Source organism: Triturus cristatus, chromosome 11 (genome assembly GCF_964204655.1).
Source record: "Triturus cristatus chromosome 11, aTriCri1.1, whole genome shotgun sequence".
Lineage (NCBI taxonomy): Eukaryota > Metazoa > Chordata > Amphibia > Caudata > Salamandridae > Triturus > Triturus cristatus.
Genome location: NC_140594.1, coordinates 1,183,913,691 through 1,183,933,813, shown reverse-complemented (window position 1 = coordinate 1,183,933,813; position 20,123 = coordinate 1,183,913,691). Strand labels below are relative to the sequence as shown.

The window sequence follows — 20,123 nt, the reverse complement described above, 5'->3', positions numbered from 1 at the left end:
TAATGTACAGTGAAGGCTGGACCCACCGATCGCGTACAAAACACACTTCTATCAAAACAAGTGAGGAGCGCTCAACTTTAATAAAGAAAGCCCTCACAGCGGTTCAGATGGGTACCACGGAAGGAAGACCCACCACACACGACAAAAGAATCAATATAATTAGTCTAATACAGTAATTAAAGACAGCTAGATAAAGAAAGTATACCATGGTATAAAGCCCTACATGTGCACTAAATGCTGTGGGCCATCGACAAACCAGGTCAGTCATTTGATTCGAATAGGACCCATTGTTAACCACAGGAATTCCTGGAATATCAGCAAACAATTCACAGACCCCATCAACCAAAGCACAGAGTAGTTATCAAATTGTCTTTTATACAGAAAGATTGGCACAAACTGAGCTAGGCATGAAAGGTTGAAGATTCTGAATTTAAAATAAAGCACATGCACGTGAACCCTTTGGTGATTCAACAGCACAAATACTTTAACGTTTAATGCACTCCTCCTAGTGTAGATGCTTCCGTCCCACTACGGAGTGTTTCTGACTCCGTTCTACTATACAGATTTAAGCCATCGTGAATCCAGAGGTTACAGAGATTCACAGGCAGACACGCAGATCTGGGCATGGATAGCTGACTTCAGAAGGCGGCTTCCAATGGTGGATGGTCAGCAAATAAATCCACTCCTCAGGCAATCCAGCGACTGATCAAGCTATGAAACCGTGGCGCACGTACTCAAAGACGCAGCAGCAAACCATTTGCAAGCTAAAGTTGAGCCGTAAATACCCTCAGGAATACAATCATCACAGAGTAAGAGAGCCCCGTCTCCAGGCTTTCAGCGAAGCTTCTTCGGACAAAATCGGATCAATAAACTTACAATACCAGGCAGGGCGGGGTGATCGAGACATACCGAGTGAATCGGTTGGGTTACATTTGATAAGAGCGGCACACAATACTAATTCGGCACAAGCAACAGTCTGGGCTATTTTACACGTACTGCAAGATTGTTCCTGGCAGCCACTGATGTCCAAGTCTACTGTGCAGTACGTACAACGATACAAAATCTTTCAACAGGTGAAACCTTGCACTACAGTGAGGCATCTCAAATCCTGCTGGTTAAAGCAGCACAGCGATTTCAAACTGTTTACCTTGCTCATACCTGCCCATTCAAACCAGTAAATAAATATAAATATAGGTAGCTGTATATTCTTTTAATCAATTTGTGTGGCTGTGGCCACAGCGCCGGCTCGCTGCTTGCACAGCAGTAAAACATATGCGGTAGTTGGTAGCAATGGGTCGAGGGTGTGCTTTTCGCAGGCCGGGAGGCATTGATTGAAATTGGAATAGACCTTCAAATCTCACATCCCGTACAACCCTGCTCAAATGGGAAGTAGAGCGAGCCAATCGGGCTCCTAAACATGCCTTTACTGTGAGGATTTATAGGTATTAGTGCACCATGGCTAAGCAACCCATATAGCGCCCAGAGAGCTTTGAATAATATGACTAGGTGCGTTTTGATGAACCGCGTGCCTGGTGATATACCGTTTGGCGGACCTTCTGGGAGAGGAGAATCCTCATGATCTATCGCACCGTGCAAGAGGCTACAACTCCATCGATGCGGTCTGCTTTCATCTCCTGCCTATCAAATGTTGGTGAACTTGTGGCTCAGAAGCTGGGAGAAAAAATCCCACCTACAGAGAACCTGTGTCAGTCCAATCAACGAAAGGAACAAGCACTGTGATTCTGCTACAAGACAAAAAGGGGAGGCACGTGTCCATCAACTTGCTGAAGCCGTAACACTTTGCTCATCTTGTACAGCCGACCAGCGCAGCTTCCAGAAACACAAAAAGACCGTCAGACAAGTATTATTTTTGGAAGAACCTTCAAATGCAGAGCAACGGGATCCAAGAATAAATCAACAAGTGGTAACTGCTGTAACGCTTGAAGATGCAGCAGTGACACGATTCGCCCCACTATTGACATCAGTTTCTAAAAACACCCAAAGCTTATTAAATGTAGGCACCAGAAATCCACCAGTCACCCCAAAATGTCAGAATGTGGAACATTCGTTGCTCAATTGCTGATGAACAAAATTATAGATTTGAAATACCTGTCAAGCAGACTTTTGGTGATACCGATGGGTGGAGTTAAGGTGTGCAACCGAAGCTACAAGACTCCCCGGACCCAAGACTTGACAACTTTGACACACATTTCATTCATACTTGGCTGACCATGGTGGTGTTCCAATTCAAATTGTGCATGGAGAACTCCTTCCTGAACCTGAGGATCCAGATTTGGTTGGCAAGCAAGTAAATCTATACAGAGGCCCTGAGAGCACATCAAATAAGTCTACAGTCAAAATAACAGCTACCCTGCTGCAGGATGGTGTCCATTTGGAGGGCTTGGGTTACCACATCCTAGGACCAGCAGAGACTGTTCAAGTGCACACCTTTCACCTGAACTTAGATGGCATCTTATCACAAGGACTTTTTGCTTGTGATTAGGATCGGAGTACTGTTAAGAAATGACTTGAGGATCTACAATCGAACATCATCGTACCACGGATAATTACAGAGACGGATATCGCCACAATCGATTCGCTGATTGGTTTCTACATCTCAAACACTCCTAGGATGGTTTTCTAACAGAGTCAGTAGCAAGGCTGTGCCAATGCAAGAGAGATAGACTGAATTTGTCACAAAATACCCTATTTCAAACCACTGATTTGACCCGGACGCTTACTTCTATAATCCAAATTACACAAGCCTGACACGAGTGCTTCCATGTTGAAACAACATGAATTATTTGCCTACATTTTTAAATCAGTAAACAGAATAATTTCACTCTGGTGATCACTTTGCATGGAGTGTGGGCCGGGGCAGAGGGGAGACTGAGTAAGGGAACATACACTCTTTCCTCCATGCTATTATGCTAAAAACTGTATTTTTTTAATTATACAATTCAACAAACAACAAGATTTGTTTCTGCAGCTATTAGAGAATGATTAATTCCTACTGATCCTAGAAAAATGACATGCAATTCCCAAATTGGAAGTGGATGAGAGTGTGAAACACTTTATAAATTATTGCTCTGACTGCCAAAGGTACTTTCAAGGAAGTAACAGGTGAGTGTAAAGGGACACACCTTTGGAAGCCTCACCGAAGTGAATGTCAGATCTGCCATTAGGTAGAGGGGCGTAGCTTGGCCAGTACATTTGGGGGGGGGGGGTGCAGATTGTGAGGGGTACTTATAACTCAATGTTTTGTAAAATAACCTATTAAACCTGTGTGATAAACTACACATCACATGATTCATAGCAGTACCAATAAATGTTTTAAGTGTTGAGAGTTGTTTATTTAACAAATTAGGTGGTGCAAAGAATGGGGGATCTTGTATATTATTCCTCAAGAATCTGCATTCACTGAGCTATTTATTGGAAGAACAACTTACAGTGGATTGTACCACGCGCCAAGGAAGGGGGGAAAGGCTTTCATCGTCAGACAGATCCGACCTCAGGTACTAAGTATAAGTAGTACCTTACTCTTGTTACTACAAATCGTGAAACCAAAACAAGTCTATGCCTGAGGTCTGTCAATGAAATAGTGATTCAGCGCCTTGAATTTACTTTTGAGAATAATTTATAGTGATTGATATGACAAAAGGCTACTCGTTGATTGAAAGGTCTAAATCTCATGTATTTCCACATTTGTTTTATCAAAGATACGTACGGGCCTCAAAGAAACGAAAGGGGCAACGTGTTTCGCAACAATAAGGTTGCTTCATCAGGGCAACAAAAATTGTTAAGAGTTCTCTACAATGGTATGCAAATAACCAAATGTCATACACAGAAAGTGACCATAAACCATTAGTAGAATAAAAAAGGAAGCCAACATAAAAGTAGACAAAGCAAAAAAAATATATACATTCTATGCAAATATTCACACTGTATACACATGATTTTCTTCAGAATTTTACAGGTAATGAATGTATCGTAGTTACAATTCAGCGAAATAAATAAGATGATGAAGACACAGACCAAAACTCACCACCGTGCAAAAAGAAAACACTAGTTAGAACAGAAATACCCAAGTATGAGTAGTTTAGTAAAGTTGGATGCCATTCTGTGTCTCTCATAACACCCACAAAAGTAAAAAAAAAAAGAGAGAAAAGAAAAGATTTTTAAAAAGGGTAAAGAAAAAAGGGGTGAAATTAGAGGCACTAAGAGAAAACAAACAGCTGATGAGTACCTAAAACAGCCTATATTTCTGTATGTGAAAAAACTATTTATCCTGAATCCTTAACATACGCAGATAGACCCAGTGCTTAAGAATATTTATGAAAACAGTGCAACGTAATAGGGAGTATCATTCGACGCTTCGGTAACAGCTGCTGCTGTCCCCCAATTCTGTTCTACTCTAGTTATCATAGTTAGAAGGGTGAAAGGCTGAGTTGGTCCTGCTAAGATTCGAAACTGTTACCTCCATGCTATTCCCTGGGTTATCATAAGGCAGGCATATGTAAGACTAATTAAAATGTTTATTTTATTAATATATTGTTTTGTAAAATGCTAGATTGTGATAGGATGCCAACTGGTAGTAAGTACTACATCCATGTTGTACCAGTAGAATGTTTCAGTCACAGTTCCCTTCAGAAAAATACAAAATAAAACAAGACCAACTCTGAAAAGAAAAGGCGGGAGATATTACGCTTTCACTGCGCGTCACAAAATTTCAAATTGTTCAATTACTTGACAGCGAAGAACATTTATGGTCTCTGGTTCTTACTAAACAACCAATTAATTTGGAGAAAGATCATGTTTATTCATCTCAGTTGATGTAAGTAGGTGCAAGTACTGAATTACACAAGTTAATAAATGTAATGTTGGGGGTTAGAACCCGATGCCACGGTTGATCACCAAACCTTCTCAGAGAGCCGCTATTTCTCAAATACCATACTGGACAGGAAGAGACAAAGCCGCACTTACCATTCTGATTTTTTCTGAGGGTTTGAACCCATCGGGCCCGTCGTAAACAATTTTCTGCAGGCTGTGCGACATCTTCACGGGACACTTGAACCCAGAGTTGCTATTGTTGGACGAGAAGTTCGCTTTAAAGTCAGACTGCTGCATCATGGGCCGGACTGTGGCGGTGGTTATGGTCCTGGTGGTGGTTGCGACCTCGTCCGGGCTTCTCGCCTCCTTAAAGAACTTCTCATACTTGTCCAGGTAGGGCGGCCTCTCGGGCAATAGGTAGTAATGTGTGTTGCTGACTTTCTTCCCATCTTTCACAATGGGCAGGATGCAGGGCCCCTTGGCGCACTCATTGCCCTGGGCCTGAATCACCTTTGGGGTGGCATATTTCGGGTCGGAGGCAAAGCTCTGGGTGGTGGGCATGTGCTTCCCGGGGGATGTCGAGAGGTAGGCCCCCACAGTCATGGAGGAGAGGTGGTTTGCCCTCTGCTGCGGTGAACCCACCTGCAGGGGCATGGGGCTGGGAGTCCTAGATGAGGGCTGGGATAAGGGGTCCCTGGGCGGAACCTGGGGCGGCCGTTCCTCCTCTCCAAGGAAAGCTGGGGAGAGCTCTCCCGACCAACGGCAATGCTCGTTCCTCTTGACCGGCCTGGGTGGTATGGGGACGCGCGGTGGGATTAGCGGTCTGTCCTCCGATAATGTTAGGGTAACGTTCACAAAGGATGGACTCAAGTTTGGGCTACGACTGGGAGGGACAGAGGAGGTCAGAGGTACATTGAGGCGTTTCATGCATTCCTGCTGGAGTTCCTCAAAGATCTCTGAAGTCTGTATAAAGCTAGCTGGCTTCACCTCCTTGGGAGGGAGAAAAAGATTGTCTTCCACCACTTTAGCCCTTCCCATGCCCTTCTCTCCTTCCGGTACAAATGCATAGTTTGTCTCCCCCTTTTCCTTAGTCTTTTGGAGGTCTGGTAGTCCATAATTGGACCTCTGAGCCACCAAAACATCAGAGCTGTTTATCGAACACACTTCAATGTCATCCTCGTCCTGAGCTACGTCGTCGTAGGCCGGCGGCGGGGGCAAGGGTTTGGAGTCCCAGTCCACTACCGGCGTGGGATGCAGAGGCCGTGGGAGGGACCTGGAGGGGCTCTGTGGGGGAGTCTTGTCCAACAGAGAGAAGGCCTCCATGGCTAACTTGGCCAACGAGGGCGCGGTAAGTTCCACCACCGGAGAAGGAGTTGATGGACTCAAGGGGCTGAGCTCCTCTCCAAAGTCGATCAATGTCACTTCCGACGAGAGAAAGCCAGGGCTCTTGGTGCCACAGGGCTGCCGGTCGATAATTTTTGTGCCGGCCACTCGCGCTGAAGGCTTGATGAGCTTGAGTCCTTTCACCGGGATCTGCTTCTTGAGGTAAAGCTTCTTCAGGCCTGATGAGACGATGTCCTCGTCCTCGATGACTGGGTCATAGGAAGGTCCTGGAACACAAAGAGAACACATGAGGCACGGAGGCACTGGGAAAGCGAAAGGCGCGTCACTCACCAGTCAATCACACAATTGTGCCCAGTGTCTAGCAGAGTTTCTACAATCATTCTGAGCACCCTCATGTTACGATTAAATGCAAATACAAGCAACACATTATATGGTTTTCTGTAAATCAACAACCAGGCCGCACACAGGGCAGCAGTTTACAAACTCATTAAATCTAATTCAGAAGCCCAGTCCATTAATTTAAAGAAACTGCTTGTTTTCGCGAGTTTCGCTCTTGCATTATTAACACACAGTGTAGCCAAATTGTAGGTCAAATTTGCCGTAAGTGCTGCAGTCCAATATGGGTGAAACTGTTCTGGGGTTTAGTTGTGTTACTATTAAGAGGGAAGATGGTCTTGCATCTTGGGCTGAACTGCCTGGGTCAGAGACCGTGTAAGACAGATTTGCTTACGGTGTGGCCCATGTGTCTAATGGCACAGTGACCATAAATGAATTTAGAGGATTGTGGCACTCCTTGGTGAATAGAACTTAATTCAGGTATATGGATGGTAGACCCGGTGTAGGGTGCTGGTGGGTATAGCCCTCTGAACAGGGGCATTGATTGAGAAAATAAGGAAGAATGCGCGGTCTACGATTAGATCAGCGTCCCCACCAAGCACGCCTGGAGAAACGTAAATAACTTAAAACACTTCTGTAGTTTGTAGATACTTGAATAAAGTACTTTATACAAGTATCTACAAACTACAGAAGTGTTGAGTTATTTACGTTTCTCCAGGTGTGCTTGGTCAGGACGCTGATCTAATCGTAGACAGCGCATTCTTCCTTACAATGATCATAAAAACAGTGGAATGGAATGGGACTGGCTGTACGCGACCGGGAAGTACGGGCTAGCAAATGAAAATAATTTATAACGGGTGTCTTTTGGAGCTCAGAGGACACCACAGTCCTGTTTCGCAACATACTATGCTGAAAATCTCAACTTCCCAGAATTGTAATGGATGGTCTGTGGAAGCATTCACGCAGGCCCAACGCTGGAGGGTGAGTACCATGGCTCCAGGATGGGCTCTCAGTGACTCCAATCTATCTCTAAGCGTATATCACCAAATCGCGGTTAAAAAGCCCACTGCAAGGTGATACCCAACTTTTTGACTGCTCTGAGGGAAAGGAAGGCAGACTTCTCTTGAAGAGTTGGTGGTCACCTTCAAGACATCCACATATCCTGTAGTGTTTTCAAGTTGTGTCCAGACATGCCAGATGTTTTTGCTAGAGCCAGGTCAAAAACTTTGTGTGGGGCCCCACAAAACATGAGCAAATGTTTCTAAGATTAAAAAAAAGTCCGCTTTGATGGCCAGCTAGCCTTCGGGAGGGAGCCTGGGCGGGGAAAAATAGCTGTGAACAAACTTTTGCGGAGTTAGACCGGTGAAACTCAAAGATGGAGGCTACGTTCTCGTCTTCACCAACAATCATAGCTGCCAATGCAGCAGAACAGCTAGTCCATGTCCTACCTCTGATTGTTTCATAATATTGTGTTATATTATTAACATTTCTGTCTTGTGTTGCATCACGGTACCGGCAGGCGTCAGCATCACTGCCTTCTCCTCTGCTCATCCCTACAGCAGCTTGAGGCCGACATCCCCATGGACTTTGATGTTAGCCTATTTCTCTCTCACATTGTAGAGAAAGGTTTGTGGTGCACAACTCACATACTGCTCATCTGTTGCACGGGCAAGCCCATGTGACCTCAAAGGTGTAGTATCGTGATACTTGCAAGAGAGCCCTTTACCCTACCTCACTCCCGCCACATATGGAGACCTGTCTCCGGAGACGTGGGCTCCTACCTTGTAGGTCACAGATGAGACTGTAAGCCACTCACAAATAATGGAAGACTTTCAACGTCAGGGGTTTGCTGCATTCAAGAATCTCTTGAGCATCCCACAAGCTGGCTTTGGGTCTGGCCAGACTACAGAACGTGAACTTCGGAAGCAGGTAGATCGCAGAGAGGTCAGGCACTGGTTCGGCCTGGCCGCAGCATTTGAGACCATGGAACATGTTGAAAGAGATAAAATATTTGAGCTTCAAGACTGCGCTATAATGCACCAAATCATTTCTGAAGGCTGTCGCTGAACACTCCTTTTTCACTCTGCGCACTCTTCAGCAAACAGCATCTACTGCGGAGTTCCTCCCCTCTCAATATTCCCTCCTCTCCTTTTTAACATATATGTGGGCCCCACTAGCCTCTGCACTACAAATTCAGGGGTCCAATTATACGTGTATGCCGACAACACGCAGTTTTTGTTCACATTGACATCAAAGGCTGAAAATCAAGTCATTGGCATTAAGGATAAACGGCTTTGTTCCGATATGGATGGCAGACAATTTTTTTATTGAATCCCTCCAGGATCAAAGTGTCAATCACATGGAACCGTATGAAGAATTGGGAAGGCCACTTTCTGGCCAAAAGTTAAGGGTCCAACGCCCTCTCCTAGGAACTCCTTTAAAAATCCGGGAGTCGCCCTAGATGCAGTTTTATCCCCCAAACCACAAAACACCGAGGTGGCCCGGAGTTGGTTCTAGGTTCTGAAGTGAAGAGGGCGTTGCATTTTTAATCTTCTTTGTCTTCATAAGGAAATGACCTTTATCCAGTCTCGCTTGGGCATGGCAATCGTATGCTCCTTGGCTCTTCAAAGAAACTGTTTAGAAGACGACAATTAGTGCAAAACGCCGCACCTCGCTTCACCGCAAACAGCCCAATCAGGAACCATATCACTTCCAATTATCGCCAGCCGCACTGGCTTCCTGTGGTAAAAATAAATAAATTCCTGTGGCATGAATAATTCAATCTAAAACCTTTGTTAGCTCACTTAAAGTGATGCATGGCCGTGACCCCGTAGAGCTGCGCTTGTGAAATCTCTTGTAATTAACAAAAAAATTATCTGAAAAGGGCTTACAGCCCGCCCTTACTTTTCATTTGTTCGTCCGCATGCCACTCTATTTTCCTTGCTTTCTGTTGGTTGTTGCATGCTATTACCTGTTGGGTTCAGGTTTCTCTTCGTGTGTTTATCTTATCAGTGGAGCTTGGACCAAGTACTCCTTCCTTTGAACGTTTCATCCACAATTTTTCTTTCAAGGACCTACTTTTTTCTTCAAGATCAAGCGTGTTTGGTGACATGTCGTTTGAGCGGCTGTGCTCACGATTTAGATTCCTTAGAACATCCAGGTTCTTTGGTGACTGAATCTTTGCACTTGAAGGTTTCTCATTGCAAACTCGCTCACAGAATTCACTTGCTCACAGAATTTCTTATTTGGAGCAGTTTGAATATTAAGTGACTTTGGTGACTGCATTTAGAGCACGTTTTTATAGTTACAAAGAGAACACATGTAACTGTTACACTGCTCACAGAATTCAGGTTTGATTCTTAACAGTTGCTTTTGTAATTACTTCTCAATTTTGAACACCAAGAGTTATGAACATAAAATGCATGTTGTTTCATTTCTTAGCAGAGAGAAAATATTTATGCATGCAAGCACATTTTCAAATGCACATAAACACTGCATGCAACTGTAATGCGTAAGTCATTTGAATAGGAAAATATTTCTCCATTTCGTATTAATGCATTTGCCGAGACACTTCTGATGGAAACAATGTTTTCATTCTCAGATCTCACTGCTTGATACAAATGTTGTCATCCGTTAGTTCAGGACAGTAATTATTTAGCAACTTCACAGTACTTGTTTGTGATACACAAACTTTCACGCTGAATTTCTAAATTTACAAACAATTCTTTGTGCTTTCTCGTACTTCATTTTGTGGCGCGTTTTAGAACATTTGATACAGCGCGGGAGACTGCGAGAGGAAGGTAAATTAATCACGATCCTCCTTGGGTTTATACTGTAACGTACTTTGTATCGTAATAAAAATGCTTTCGTTTTTTATCTCTTTCTGGTGCTCTTTATCGTAACATTTCAATCATGTTTCTCTGTATAAAGACCACTTCATCGTTTGAAAGCAGGCATGGAACTGAGCTCAGCAAAACAACTCAAAACAAACATTTAGCCCTTACCCATTTTAAACATAACTACCAGCTGAGTTATTGATTTTACACATCTACTGCGTCTCAACGCATTCGCCAGCAGACTTCCAAGAGAAAAAAGAAATATTGTACGCAATCAACACATGCAGCGTGTCAGTTGCAATTGTACGCCTATATTTATATGTAGAACCAATCTTTCTTTCCTTACACGTTAAAATATTTTTGGTCTCCTTTCACCTACATTAAACGCACTCCATGACCACATTAGTAATTACTGTGACAGGCTCGGCAACTACACACAAAGCATGAACTTTTCAACTACAAAACCCGCATGAGTCTCGGCGTCACTGTAACATATGGTGATCTTGGGCACTTCACACTGTGTATGGCTCATTCACTGTGAGACTTCAGAAGCTGTCAACGCAAATGACAAGATCTCTTCACAGGACAGAGGCAGCCAGCCTTCAACACAATCTCAACAATGCTCGCTTTCGGCATCTTCCCTTTCACGTTCAATGCAGAAGGTTTCGGTTGTGACAGTCTGTGCCAAGTACGACGCAAGCATTGTTGAGATTTGTGTTAAAGGAAGGAGGCGTCTTTTCTGTGAAAAGATTGTTATCACGTGTTTCTACAGTTTCATACTTCTTGACTGTGAATGGGACATAAACAGTGTGGGCTGCCCAAGATCACCATATCTTAAGGTGACGCCGAGACTCAAATGCGGGTTTAGTCCTTTGAAATGTTCGTGCTGTGTGTGGGATTGGCTAGTCTGTCAAGTTCAATATGAATGTGGCCACTGAGGGCATTTTGAAAGACAGCCAAAAATATTTAAACGTGTAAAGAGAGAGATCAGTTCTACATAGTAATAAAAAGCGGACAATTTCAACTGACAGTGCATGTGTTCAAGGCGTACAATACTGTTTCCATCAGAAGTCTGGTGGCGAGTGCGTTGGGACGCAGTAAACGTATAAAATCTAAACATCAGATGGTAGTTGTGTGTAAAATGGGTACGACAAAAGATAAACAATTCTGTTTATAACTGTTTGGCGCTACACATTTCAAGGCGCTCTATTTTTACATGTGAGCGGCTGCTTTCAAACCATGAAATGTCCTTTATTCAAAGAACCGTCATTGAAATGTTTGAGAAGAAGACAATCATAAAGAAATGAAACAACGAAAGTATTTTTTGTTAAGATACAAAGTACGTTACACCCAAACCCACGGAGGGTCGGGATTACGTAATCTACCTATTGCAGCCTCCGGCGCGGTTCTGATGTTCTAAAACATGCCACAAATTTAAGTACGAGATAGCATAAATAATTATTTGTAAATTCAGGAATTCAGCTTGAAAGGTTGTGTAGCACAAGCAAGTACTGTGAAGCTGTTTATTAATTACAGACCTGAACTTCCTGATGAAAGCGTCTGTATCAAATAATGAGGCACATGAAAGAAAACGTGTTTTTCCGTCTGAAGTCTAACGGTTAATGATTTAATACGAAATAGCGAACGTTTTTCTTCCTCAAATGATTTGTGCGTCACAGCTCGATACGATACTTGTGTGCACGAGAAAGCGTGCTTGCACACAAATGTTTTAGGTCTGCAAAGAAACGAAACGACATGTATCTCATATTCTTAAACCGTGGAGTCCAAAATTAAGGAGTAACTAAAAAAGCAACTGTTAAGAATCAAACCTGAACTCTGGGAGCAGTCCAACAGTTACATGCGTTCCCTTTGTAACTAAGCAAACATTGACAAAGCCAACAGATTTCACCTATGCAAAATCTATTGGCGTTGTCAATGTTTCTTTAAAACTTATTTACATGTTGCACAGCAGTTGAGCTGCTGTGCAACATGGCTGAAAATACACAAAAGAAGGCTGATAGGATGCGGCAAGCATTGTTGTTGGAAATAGGGCTTTTTAAAGGGTTATCCCCAAACTTTTTTCTTCTTCCTCCTATTTTTTCCTGACCTGTTGTTGGTTTTAGGACTCTGGGCACTTTATCACTGCTGATCAGTGCTAAAGTGCATATCCTCTCCCTGTAAATTGTTGTTATGGATTAGTGATTCCATGATTGGCATATTTGATTTACTAGTCAGACCCTAGTACAGTGCACGGAGTATGCCAGGGCTGTAAGCCAAATGCTGCTAGTGGGCTGCAGCACTGAATTGTGCCACCCACCCAAGCAGCCTGTAAATGTAACTCTGGCCTGCCATTGCAGAGCCTGTGTGTAGTCTGGTACTGCCATGTCGACTTGCCAGGCCCTAACCTTCCCTTTTCTTACATGTCAGTCACCCCTAAGGTAGGCCCAAGGTACCACTGTGGGCAGGGTGCAGTGTATGTAAAAGGTAGGATATGCCATTGTGTGTGTGGCATGTCCTGATAGTGAATTACTGCCAATTTAGTTTTTCACTATTGCAAGGCTACCTGTTCCTATAGCACAGAATGGGGAGTTTGTTTATAACATCTTATAAACATAACTGGCCCTGGGAACAAGGTAGAGAGATAAAGCTTAGTATGCCTAAACTCCGAATCTAAGGACTTATCTTTTAGTGAAGGTGATTTTTACATTCTGTGTTTGAAAATACTACTTTTAGAAAGTATGGATTTTCTTGGTCAGTCATCCTGTGTACCTCTGCTGGGTTTGTGGATTGACTGTCTGGGTTTTCGATGACAGGGGCTGCAGAGGAGCAGTGGCTCCAGAGAGTCTAGGTGGGTCAGGAAAGGGCTGAATAGGCCTGAGCTGCATTTAGGGTAGGGGAGGAGATTTCCTTTCACCTAAATGGGCCTGGTCTGCCTCTGACAATGCTGCCTCCACCTCCTGCCAGGAAGACGCACCAGAGAGGGAAGAACTGGTTCTGGCTGGGCACAGACACACTCTGCCTAAGAGGACAAAGGATTTGGGGGCTACAAAAAGTGGGGCCCAAAGCCCTGAACTTTAGAACTCGTTGGAATCAAGGAACCTGCCAAGAAGAAGAGCTGGAATAGCTGCCAGGAGGAGTACTGCCCCTTTGCTGTGTTGTCGCTTTGTTGGGTTGGCCTGCAGCTGCTGCTTCTGCCCTGGGCAGTGAAAGGACTGGACTGAACTTTACTTGTGCTGAGTATCTCCAAGGGCCTGAGATCGAGCTGGCCTCCTGTTCTGAAGTCTAAGGGACTGCAAAGACTTCATCAACCTCTGGGTACCGCTTCTGGAACCGCTGTTTTAGTTGCCACAGAGAAGGGAACCGCAACCGATTGCGTCACCGACTCCGTCGCTGGTTCTGTGTCCTGACAGCACCGCAGACCGCACCGACCTCCGACTTGCACCGTGACCTGTGGGCACCACAGTCTGTACCGCCTCACTTCACTTCACCGTCCTGGTCTCACCGACGCAGTCGCTGCTGCTGACTCGACACCCATGACTGCATCGTGGTTGGGGGCACCGCTTCGTTCCACACAGCCGTCTGGGTCGACCGACGCCAGCTCCAACAACCCGGCTCTATCGCCTGCACCACAACCTGCCAGCACAGGGTCAAGCAACGTCTCGCCCTGCATCGTAAGCCTTGGTCTCACCGACGCCGTCTGGATGATCGTCACTGTTGGAAAGCATTCCCCCGGGAGGTTGCGGAATACGTTCCTGACCACCCGGAGGCCCACCTCTCCTCGAGTTCGGCCGAGCAAGAGCGGGGAGACCCTTCCTGGAAGGGTCTCGTACCTAGGATCGCACACGCTGCACTACTCTTTTCAGATAGAGGGTCACCACACAGTAGTTCTCTGCAGGATAATAGATTTTATCACAGGTTATAGGAATCTTTATGATCCAGAAGGCAGGAGCAGAATTTGTGCCACAAGCGGCAGTGGTCTCGTAATGAGGGGTAAGGGGTAGCGGGACAGTCTTTGAATCAGTGTCTCTGTGAGGTATCCGGCGCACAGCTCTCAATCCTCGAGCTGAGGGGATGTTGCTTCTCTCGGCAATCTCTGCCGTTTCTCTTGGAGGAGCGGGCCGCGAGTCACTCAGCAGGCACCGGAGGTTCGTAGTTCGGGGAGCCGCGACGGCGTCAGCAGGGCTCAGATGGTTCAGAGTTCGGGGAGCCGCGACAGCGTCCGCAGGGCTCAGATGGTTCAGAGTTCGGGGAGCCGCGACAGCGTCAGCAGGGCTCAGATGGTTCAGAGTTCGGGGAGCCGCGACAGCGTCAGCAGGGCTCAGATGGTTCAGAGTTCGGGGAGCCGCAACAGCGTCAGCAGGGCTCAGATGGTTCAGAGTTCGGGGAGCCGCAACAGCGTCAGCAGGGCTCAGATGGTTCAGAGTTCGGATAGCGTTCTTCGGTTCGGGGAGTGATCGAGCCGTGACCAGGTCAGCAGGCTCTCGTAAGTCCAGGTCTTCTCTGCTTTCGTCCCTCCAGCACCCCTTGTTATACTCCCCCTCCTCTTTGAAGTCCGGGGTCCTCGCGGAGAGGGGTCTGGTGCCTGGGGGGCGGTGTGTCGGGGTTACCTGTCGCTCGGCCCTTTGATCTGTTCAGGTGGGTCCGGGAGGGACTCCAGACACCCAGCGGGCGAGGCGCCTGCTACCCGGGAGTCTGGTGGTCGATCGAAACCTCCCTCGGGGGAGAGACCAGAGGTGTCACAGGATCGGCGCCTCTCGGTCTGGTTTGGGGGGGGGGGGGGGGGTTTCGCTCTCCCTCGGCCGGGCATGCGTGTTGGGGATTTGGTCGGCCCTCGGGATGTTGGCCCGCGGGAGCCGGAAAGCTGTATCAACGAGGTTCGGCGTGGTTGCAGGGTAACTTGCTGGTCAGGAGGGCCCACGCCACGAGGCCGGTCTCACAATCACCGAGCCGCTGCCTACACCGCATCTAGAGGACACCGCGGCCTGCACCACTTCCATTTCACAAAGCAACCGCAACTGTTGTCACGACCGGCTCGCACCCCCGTGTAAGCCGCAACGAGAAAGGTACTGTTACCAAGTCTGTTCAGGCTTTTGCTGACCTGTATTGACGCGTTCGACTGGAACTGTTAGACTGTTATTTTCAGCATCGCGGTAGTCCCGAACGGAGCTACCAACTCGTACGAACAGTTTTTTTAAGGTATTTCTGCAGTTTAGAAGACATCTTGTAAAGTATCTATTTTTCAAGTACTGTATTGTGGATTCTTTTTTGTTTTTGGTCTTGTCTTAAGTATATACAAATATTGGATATCTTTCTAAACTGGTGTGGTGTCCTTTTGTAGTGCTTACACTGTATTAATGTTGGTTATGTGCAAATGCTTTACACACTGTGTCTAAGATAAGCCTGACTGCTCGTGCCAAGCTACCACGGGGGTGAGCAGGGGTTATTTTAGGAGTGTAACTTCCTTATACTGACTAGGAAGAAGGGTCCCTATTTAGACAAAAGTACCTACCTCTACAAACTAGAGACCCCCATTTCTAACAATTGTCAGTATCATAGCTCTTTTTCTTTTTTACTTTAAGCCATGTTGCCCCGCAGCTCAACTGCTCTGCAATATGTAAAAAACATTGACAAAGACAATAGAATTAGCATAGGCGAAACCTATTGGCTTTGCAAGTGCTTGTTTTACTCTCAATTAAAGAAAGATCCAGTCAACCTCACGATCTTTACAATCATTGGGTAAATCTACTGTACATTCCAAAAAGTGTACCCTCTATTATGGTGACTTCGCTTTTTCTTGTGCAGCTGGTAAAAAGAGAAATACTACCTAACCATCTCTGTTCCCAAACCCCTCTGATTAAGTTCAAGAAAGAGCTAAATACTTTATTTTTAAAGTGCTTCATAACCAGTCTTAGATGTTCTTTCCTTTGCTTTATCTTGAGTTAACTGATCTAGTGCCAAGAAGCTACAGAGATCACTTTAAAAGCACCTCTACCATGACACAAACAAAAACATATGGCGAGGCACTCACAGCTACTCACAAACTGAATCACTCACAAACACACTGCGAGCCACTCTAAAAGATTTATTTTAAACACTCTGATCTATTCTCAAACAAATCCACTTTCATTCAGCCACTAACAGCACCCTGTAAGCTGCTCAAAAACAACACCACTCTGTGAGGCACTCAAAAATCAAAGGAACCGGTGCAAAATGTTAGAAGAGTGACAGAAAAAAGATTGTGAGCAGAGGCTGAGAGAACCAGGCCACACGTGAACAGAGGCTGCATCTCTTCTTAAAAGGGGGAGTGCCGTCAGCAGATGAGGTTTCGGGCACAGAGGGACCTCGGGGGGGAGGGGGGGGGATGCTGTGAGTGCATGGACCTGCCTTGGGGGACAGAGTGCATGGGTCGTTCTTCAGGACAGGAGCGGACTATGAATGCCTGGATATGTCTGCGCAGAAGGGCTGTGAATGCGTGGACCTTTACCTACCATGGGAAGCTGCATTGAATGCATGACCTGGGCTCCAGGAAAGTGATGGGAAAGCAGGGATCCATCAATCAGGAAGGGCATTAAACACATGGTCCTGTCTCTGGTGATGGTCAAATGGTCAATTCATGCACAGACCAGTCTCAAAAGGCCAGTGGATGGAAGGTCTGTTCCTGGAGAAGGACATTCAATAAATGCACGGTCATGTCTCCGGTGAAATGGGACTCTGAATGCATGGACCTGTCTTTGGGGGAGGGCATTAAATGCACGGTCCTGTCTCCGGTTAAATGGGACTCTGAATGCATGGACCTGTCTTTAGGGAAGGGCATTAAATGCACGGTCCTGTCTTGGGGGAAGGGGCGGGAGTGCACAGACCTGCCTGTGGGACTGGACTCTGAATGCATGGACCTGTCTTTGGGGGAGGGCATTAAATGCATGGTCCTGTCTCCGGGGAAGGGGCGCAAGTGCACAGACCTGCCTAGGGATGGGAGTCTGAATGCATGGACCTGTCTTTGCGGGAGGGCATTAAATGCACGGCCCTGTCTCCGGGGAAGGGGCGCGAGTGCACAGACCTGCCTAGGGATGGGAGACTGAATGCATGGACCCGTCACTAAGGGAGGGCATTATATGCACAGTCCTGTCTCCGGGGAAGGGGCGCAAGTGCACAGACCTGCCTAGGGATGGGAGTCTGAATGCGTGGACCCGTCACTGAGGGAGGGCATTAGATGCACGGTCCTGTCTCCAGGGAAGGGGCGCCAGTGCACAGACCTGCCTAGGGATGGGAGTCTGAATGCGTGGACCCGTCACTAAGGGAGGGCATTAAATGCACAGTCCTGTCTACGGGGAAGGGGCGCGAGTACACAGACCTGCCTAAGGATGGGACTCTGAATGCGTGGACCCGTCACTGAGGGAGGGCATTAAATGCACAGTCCTGTCTCCGGGTAAGGGGCGCCAGTGCACAGACCTGCCTGTGGGACGGGACACTGAATGCATGGACATGTCTTTGGGGGAGGGCATTAAATGCACGGTCCTGTCTCCGGGTAAGGGGCAGGAGTGCACAGATCTGCCTGTGGGACGAGACTCTGAATGCATGGACCTGTCACCGAGGGAGGGCATTAAATGCACGGTCCTGTCTCCGGGGAAGGGGCGCCAGTGCACAGACCTGCCTGTGGGACGGGACTCTGAATGCATGGACCTGTCTTTGGGGGAGGGCATTAAATGCACGGTCCTGTCTCCGGGGAAGGGGAGCGAGTGCACAGACCTGCCTGTGGGACGGGACTCTGAATGCATGGACCTGTCTTTGGGGGGAGGGCATTAAATGCACGGTCCTGTCTCTGGGAAGGGGCGGGAGTGCACAGACCTGCCTGTGGGACGGGACTCTGAATGCATGGACCTGTCTTTGGGGGAGGGAGGGCATTAAATGCACGGTCCTGTCTTGGGGGAAGGGGTGCGAGTGCACAGACCTGCCTGTGGGACGGGACTCTGAATGCATGGACCTGTCTTTGGGGAGGGCATTAAATGCACGGTCCTGTCTCCGGGGAAGGGGCGCGAGTGCACAGACCTGCCTGTGGGACGGGACTTTGAATGCATGGACCTGTCTTTGGAGGAGGGCATTAAATGCACGGTCCTGTCTCCGGGGAAGGGGCGCGAGTGCACAGACCTGCCTGTGGGACGGGACTCTGAATGCATGGACCTGTCTTTGGGGGAGGGCATTAAATGCACGGTCCTGTCTCTGAGGAAGGGGCGCGAGTGCACAGACGTGCCTAAGGACGGGACTCTGAATGCATGGACCTGTCTTTGGCGGGAGGGCATTAAATGCACGGTCCTGTCTCAGGGGAAGGGGCGCGAGTGCACAGACCTGCCTAGGGATGGGAGTCTGAATGCGTGGACCCGTCACTAAGGGAGGGCATTAAATGCACAGTCCTGTCTCCGGGGAAGGGGCGCGAGTGCACAGACCTGCCTAGGGATGGGAGTCTGAATGCATGGACCTGTCTTTGGGGGAGGGCATTAAATGCACGGTCCTGTCTCCGGGGAAGGGGCGCGAGTGCACAGACCTGCCTGTGGGATGGGACTCTGAATGCATGGACCTGTCTTTGGGGGAGGGCATTAAATGCACGGTCCTGTCTCCGGGGAAGGGGCGCGAGTGCACAGACCTGCCTGTGGGACGGGACTCTGAATGCATGGACCTGTCTTTGGGGGAGGGCATTAAATGCACAGCCCTGTCTCCGGGGAAGGGGCGCGAGTGCACAGACCTGCCTGTGGGACGGGACTCTGAATGCATGGACCTGTCTTTGGGGGAGGGCATTAAATGCACGGTCCTGTCTTGGGGGAAGGGGCGCGAGTGCACAGACCTGCCTGTGGGACGGGACTCTGAATGCATGGACCTGTCTTTGGGGGAGGGCATTAAATGCACGGTCCTGTCTCCGGGGAAGGGGCGCGAGTGCACAGACCTGCCTGTGGGACGGGACTCTGAATGCACGGACCTGTGTTTGGGGGAGGGCATTAAATGCACGGTCCTGTCTCCGGGGAAGGGGCGCGAGTGCACAGACCTGCCTGTGGGACGGGACTCTGAATGCACGGACCTGTGTTTGGGGGAGGGCATTAAATGCACGGTCCTGTCTCCGGGGAAGGGGCGCGAGTGCACAGACCTGCCTAGGGATGGGAGTCTGAATGCGTGGACCCGTCACTAAGGGAGGGCATTAAATGCACAGTCCTGTCTCCGGGGAAGGGGCGCGAGTGCACAGACCTGCCTAGGGATGGGAGTCTGAATGCATGGACCTGTCTTTGGGGGAGGGCATTAAATGCACGGTCCTGTCTCCGGGGAAGGGGCGCGAGTGCACAGACCTGCCTGTGGGACGGGACTCTGAATGCATGGACCTCTCTTTGGGGGAGGGCATTAAATGCACGGTCCTGTCTCCGGGGAAGGGCCGCGAGTGCACAGACCTGCCTGTGGGACGGGACTCAGAATGCATGGACCTGTCTTTGGGGGAGGGCATTAAATGCACAGCCCTGTCTCCGGGGAAGGGGCGCGAGTGCACAGACCTGCCTGTGGGACGGGACTCTGAATGCATGGACCTGTCTTTGGGGGAGGGCATTAAATGCACGGTCCTGTCTTGGGGGAAGGGGCGCGAGTGCACAGACCTGCCTGTGGGACGGGACTCTGAATGCATGGACCTGTCTTTGGGGGAGGGCATTAAATGCACGGTCCTGTCTCCGGGGAAGGGGCGCGAGTGCACAGACCTGCCTGTGGGACGGGACTCTGAATGCATGGACCTGTCTTTGGGGGAGGGCA

At 47.8% G+C, this 20,123-nt stretch overlaps 1 protein-coding gene across 14 annotated transcripts in view; it reads right to left on the bottom strand.

Annotated features, from left to right (window-relative positions):
• The window catches only part of TNK2 (tyrosine kinase non receptor 2), a 430,040-nt gene that overhangs the window by 18,411 nt on the left and 391,506 nt on the right, over positions 1-20,123 (bottom strand). For all 14 annotated transcript variants that reach the window (XM_085635987.1, XM_085635998.1, XM_085635989.1 and 11 more), the window contains one exon: positions 4,984-6,440. In XM_085635987.1, the coding sequence (XP_085492113.1) occupies positions 4,984-6,440 (1,457 nt within the window). The remainder of the gene's footprint in view (positions 1-4,983; positions 6,441-20,123) is intronic.